This window comes from Tupaia chinensis, unplaced genomic scaffold, assembly GCF_000334495.1.
Source record: "Tupaia chinensis unplaced genomic scaffold, TupChi_1.0 Scaffold000395_1, whole genome shotgun sequence".
Lineage (NCBI taxonomy): Eukaryota > Metazoa > Chordata > Mammalia > Scandentia > Tupaiidae > Tupaia > Tupaia belangeri.
Window position 1 is genome coordinate 771,989 of NW_006159897.1, and position 6,060 is coordinate 778,048.

Here is a 6,060-nt window from a genome sequence, read left to right on the forward strand (position 1 = left end):
AAACCAAAAGAAAAGGGAAGCAAAGGGGCCCGGGGGGGGGGGGTTCGTTTTGAGAGATCCCTTTTTCTTTTGAAGAAAAAAAAGTCTCTTCATTATTAGGTTCAATGTTAAAGTATAAGAGAGAAAATGCTCATAGGTATCAGATATCTGATATCAGCTGCTGCTGAGAGGACAATGGTGATTTGCACCTTCATAAAAACAATGGGATTCAAAGCAAATCTGTTAAGATAGAAAATAAAGTATAAATATGGGCTAAAGAAAAACTATCTGCTAGGTGTATCTGCCAAGGAAAGAGGGTCCCTAATTGAGCTCAGCTGACACAGTGAGTTACGTAGAGATCACATGCAAAAAAAAGAGAGAGAAAGAAGAAAGAAAAAGAGAGAGGAATAAAGGAGAAAGAAAGAGAAAAAGAAAGAAAGAGCAAGAGAGAAAGAGAAAGAAAAAAAGGAGCCATGACTCCAAGGTGCAATGTTAGGAGGAAACCATCCTGGAACCACGGGGCAATCTTCATACGTGGACCTGGCATAGTTCTTCCTCAAGTACTGTAGCCAGTTCAGGGCTGGCCAAAAGAGATACGTGGAGAGGAGGGCTAGGATCTCAAACCTAGGATCATCAGGCCTTTGTAGCATGTTTAAAAGAATCAAGGCAATTAGTGAGAGGAGAAGACTGAGTGAACCAAGGACGCGTGTGCTGTTTCTTTTATCCTTTTCCATAGAGGAGAACACAGGAAAGATAGAAATAGTTTCTAGGCAGTTATTGAACAATAGGTCTTTGAAGGAGTTTGTGGAGTAGTGTAGCCAGAAAGTCTCAATAATTAGCCTTTTCCAGTCCTTCGTAAACGCAGGGATTGAACTTAGACATCTCTGGGGGCCTGATCACATTCATAGAAGGAGTAACACTAACCTTGGAGATGGTGTCTGTCTCCTTTCCCAGATTCAGGTTAAGCTATAACTGCAGAGGTTCTACCACCCTCCACTGAGTCTTTTACCTGGGTCCTGGGAAACAACTGCTATGAATGAGGCGATCATCCAAACCCATCCCAGCTGTGGGCTGATGGTCCCACTGGGAACGTCTATTGACGACTGAAAGACTTCAGTCTGAGCTGGGTCTTTGCCCTACATGGAATCAGAGGTGCCCACTGTCTGCTACCAAGCAATGCCATTGCAACCATTCAGCCATGACCCCACATGGGTCACACTACAACGAGACCTGGAACTCGGTTCTCCTTCCTTTGGATGGGGACATTCTGACTTGCCTGGGCTCCACTAAGTCTGAAGCATTGTGCGATGCAGAGAGCAGTGTTGCCTTCATTACAAGTGGTGCAGCATTGGATTTTCAAGTAAGTCTAAGTGTTTCTATTGTCTTAAAAATGACATCAGATATGTCCAGTTATTTAAAAAAATTACAAAATACAAATGCCCGTGTTAATTTAGCTAGTCTCAGACATTACATTCGACAACATAGAAAAGCCAAAAGATCTCCAGTTATAAGCACAAAACTAAGGAAAGTAATGGATCATTGACTTTTGTCACTAATCCATGTTTTTTTTTTTTTTTAAATCACCTTCCCTAATGACCTTGCTTAGCTAGTTTTTACATCGTGCAAGACTTGTCTGTCGGACCCTGGGAAGGTGGGGCGGGTCCTATGGTGGGGTTTGTTTTTGGAAGAACAGCAGGTTTTGGCCTAAGGGCTGGAGGCTTCAGCTGCACGCCCATTCTGGGTGCCACCATAGGCTTGAAAGTACTCATTGTGTCACTGGAGGAGCTAGTGCTACGTCGAATCTGAGGCTCCGAGCTCCTGAGGGCAACGTTGTGCAAAGGGCTGAGAGATTCAGTGGAAGTGGCAGGGGTGGGAGAGTTTTTCACTTGTTCCAAGGTATCCAGCACCACGTCAGGAGCGTGCTTTGCTGTGCTCTGTCTCTCTAGTTCTCGGAGTTCGTTCAAAGCAGTGTTCATCGTCTCTTCAATATCCTGTTGAACAATAATTAGAAAGAGAGCAAGAACAGACTGATAACTATGCTCATGTACAGAAACCCATATACTTCAGTTCAAAGCTAACAGGCCAGCAAAGAATATGAATATTCTGACTTCCTAGTCTGCAGAGTGCATAAACATAAAGCCATCCCACACAATTATTTTTACTCTGAATGTTTGGGAGACTGATACGTAATGGCTCGTTGAAGCCATAGCGCAAACTGTTTCCATTCTAAGGCACTCGGTAGCCTTCTGGTGGTCTTTACCTTTAAGATATAAAATTTTCTTTCAACTTGTAAAAGACAGCTTAAGGTTACATACTGTAACATTTTTTTTTTGAGAGAGAAAATGTGAATAGGAGCGAAAACTCAGGCTTCTTTCATCCATTCAACAAATAATTTCTGAGCACTTACTGTGCACTTGATTAACTCATAGAAGTTCTTGAAAATTCTGCTTAAGCTGTTCCCTAATACCATTGTCCACAGACCTCAATGGATGTGGTACTGCCCTATAGAGGGCATTTTTGTGATATGGTGTGTGGGTGTGTCACAATGATGCAGTGGCATAACTGGCACTGGGTGGGCAGGGGCCAGACACATTAGGTATCCTGTAAGTGCCCTGGACATTTACATGAGGTGAATTGTCCTGCATCCTGTCCAACTTCTGAATGGCCTCCAGACATCTGTATAGGCAAAAACTCTGCTCACACCTAGAAACTAACTCTTGTGTTAAATTCTCCAGGAAGGTAACTACCGTATAATTAGGGGCCTGTATGATGAAGAGTTGTCTACCATTTTGGAAAGAAATCACAACACTAATGGGGATGCTTTTCATGGAATTAGAGTTAACTCAGTTAACTCAGTACTCTCATATCAATGTGTATTTTTAATTGCTGCCTTTATGGAAGTTCTACATGTAGCTGAAAGCTTCTCACTACTTCATTTGTCTTCTAGTGTAGTAAACAATTAACCAACCCATTTAATTGTTTTAATATTTATTTCATTTTATTTTTTCCTTGTATTTACAGCTTTATAGATTTTTTTCAAGTAAGGTGTATCGTTAATCAGTTTATTTCAGATAGTAAAGGGAGAAGTAGAATCAAAATCTCCGATTTGTATCAAAAAGGAGTGTGCTCCAATGATGGCTGATTGAATAAACCAAACGGGAATATATATGCAGTGAAGTATCACTGAGCCTTAAAAAGGAAGGAAATCCTGACAGGTTACATACAGCATGTGTGAATTCTGAGGACATTATGCCAAATGAAATAAGGCAGTCACAAAAGACAGATACTGTAAGACTTTAGTTATATGTGGAATCTAAAGTAGTCAGTGTCACAAAAACACAAAGTAGAATGGTGGTTGCTAGGGGCTGGGAGGTGGGAATATTGGGAGCTGATGTTTAATGGATATTGGAGTTACAGTTTTGAAAGATGAAAAAGTTATAGAGAGTTGTTTTATAACAATATGAATATATTTTATTGAAGTATATACTTAAAAATGCTTAAGATGGGTCTAGCAGGTGGTTACAGTGCTGGAGTCTCATATGGCCAACCATGTTTTGCGTCCCAGACCTGGTGGCTTGAAAATCACGCTGGGTGCGTGTGCGTGTATGTGTGTGTGTTCCAAAACCCAGAAGAGAGGAGAATGATTTGCGGCATGGCCATCTCCACTGGAGTGGTGATTTCTCACTTTCTCTCTGTCTCTCTCTGGCAAGCACACGTGCTCTATGCCAAAACCATAAAAAATAAATGGTTAAGATGGTAAATTTTGTTTTTGGTAGTTTTTTTTTTCCCTCCGTAGGGCGTGTGAGCTCACTAGAGAGACGGAGAGACAGAAAGTGAGAAATCACCCTCAAGGGGCCTGGTCATGCAGCAGTCTTTCTCCTCCAGTCTCCTTTCAGGGTTTTGGGCATGCACACACACACCCTGGCATGAGTTTTAAGTCACTATGTCTGGGACTTGAACCGAAGTCGACTATGTGGAAGTCCAGTGACCATTATGTAACCATTATGCCATCTGCTGGTACTATGGTAAAGTTTTTTCCAAAAAAAAAAAAAAAGGCAAAGTGCTTTGTGAGAACCTGCCTTGGTCTGATCGACATCTCTTCACACTTTCAGGGCTGCTTCCACTCACCTGGAGCATAAGCATAACCCTTCCAGCACTGCATGATGGTAACTGACTTCAGTATCCATCTTCCCCACTGGATTGCAAACACTTTCAGGCAGTGGTTACTGTTTAACTTTATGTCCATGACGTCTAGCATGGGACTTGGCATATAGTAATGGCTTGCAAAATAAATAAGCTAAGACACTGATGTTAAACCACTGTCTCCATGAACGAATAAACCAACACACAAGATCACGTGTGGGCTGCATAGTCTTTAAAAAAATCTCTGAGACTAGGGAACCAGCAGTTAGCGTAATGGCTATGTCGCTGGACTCCCACGTAGTTGACCGCGGTTCGCGTCCTGGACCTGGTGGCTTAAAACTCATGCCGGGCGTGTGGGCGTGCGTGCCCGTGCCCAAGATCCCGAGAAGAGAATGGAGGAGAAGGGATTGCAGTGTGACCATCCCCCCCTGGAGGGTGATTTCTCGCTTTCTGTCTCTGTCTCTCTCTGTCTGTCTGGCGAGCACACGCACCCTATAGCGAAAAACCTCTCAAAAAAAAAAACAAAACAAAACTCTGAGACCAGAATATGGCATAATGTTCACATTGCTGGACTCTCATGTAGTTGACTGTGGTTCAAGTCCCAGACTGGTGGCTTAACTCACACCAGGTGTGTGTGCGTGCATGCCCAAATCCCGAGAGGAAACTGGAGATGGGGTTGTAGTGTGGCCATCCCTCTAGGGGTGATTTCTTGCTTTTTGTCTCTCTTTCTCTCTGTGCCTCTCTGGCAAGCAAACATACCCAATACCAAATCTCTCTCTCTCTCAAAAAAAGAAAGAACTCCACTGATTTGTTTAATAAACTAATTTGCATATTTTCTGCATGAACACCATGATGCCATGCTTACTTGTCCTCGGGGGAACATCTGATGACTAGAGATGGAAAGATAAATACAAGACAAAGCTGGAAGCCATTTTGTGGGGGATGACATCACTTTCCAAGAGATTACTTTCGTATGTGATTTCCATTTGCTGCTAAACATATGGATTTGTTTTTTTTTTTTACATGTATTTACCCCACAGATAATGTGCAGAGCCTCAACAGTTTTTGTTTTTGTAATTTACAATGGAAGAACTTTTGAGTTCTAGACACAAAAGGGTTACCCAGACCTTATTATGTTTCCCTACCACAGGAACCTAACTCCCTGTCGCTCTAACCCAAATCCGGTTTCACCTGCTCGTGACAAGCAGTAAACGCAAGCTTACGACAGGTTTCTCAGTTACAGTCAGATCTCACTGATTGAAAGTAGTCCTCAAAAGACCCCATGAAGCACTTTAAATAGGAAGTAAAAGGATTAATGAAGTTTTGATTTTTTGTGGAGAAATTGTTATGCACTTAAAATTGGTTTAATTTTCTTAAAAACCCTTTAAACTCCTTATACAATCTAATTTGCTATTCAAAATTCCTTTTAGTTAGTACACTCAGAATAGCTTGGAAATTTGTCATAGCAGCATAGCAGGTTTCCTTGGATGCTTTTTATTAAAAATAATCCATCTTTAATACATCCTCTTGTTTGCTGTATTCATTTCTCATTCTCTCTCTCTTTTTCTGGTTTATTTTTTTTTTTTTTTTTTTTTTTTTTTAGCTTCAATGATAGCTGGAAGATGCTCTAGATTATTTAAATGGTGACCCTGAGTCCATTTACCCTTCTGTTACTGGCTAAAACATACTTTCCTGAGGGCCTTCTCTATAAAAAGAACCAGAGGGCAAACTGGTAGAACAGCAGGCAGATTTGTTAACATTGTTTTACTTTTACTTTGTTGGTTCTAAGGATTAGGAAAAAACCCACAGAGGCCTCTGCTGCAGTCACATGTTTTGGGACATATTGTGTAGATGGACATAAGGTCCAGACCTGCTGTCCTTCAAAGAGATAACGACTGCTATTATTATTTAAGTTCATTGATTTAATTTTTACATGAG

The 6,060-nt window shown here is 41.4% G+C and overlaps 1 protein-coding gene across 2 annotated transcripts in view; it reads right to left on the reverse strand.

Annotated features, from left to right (window-relative positions):
• Window positions 1–1,531: 1,531 nt before the first annotated feature.
• The window catches only part of SRGAP1 (SLIT-ROBO Rho GTPase activating protein 1), a 353,136-nt gene continuing 348,607 nt past the window's right edge, over window positions 1,532–6,060 (reverse strand). For both annotated transcript variants that reach the window (XM_006154138.3, XM_006154137.3), the window contains exon 22: window positions 1,532–1,970. In XM_006154138.3, the coding sequence (XP_006154200.1) occupies window positions 1,593–1,970 (378 nt within the window). In that variant the 3' untranslated portion in view covers window positions 1,532–1,592. The remainder of the gene's footprint in view (window positions 1,971–6,060) is intronic.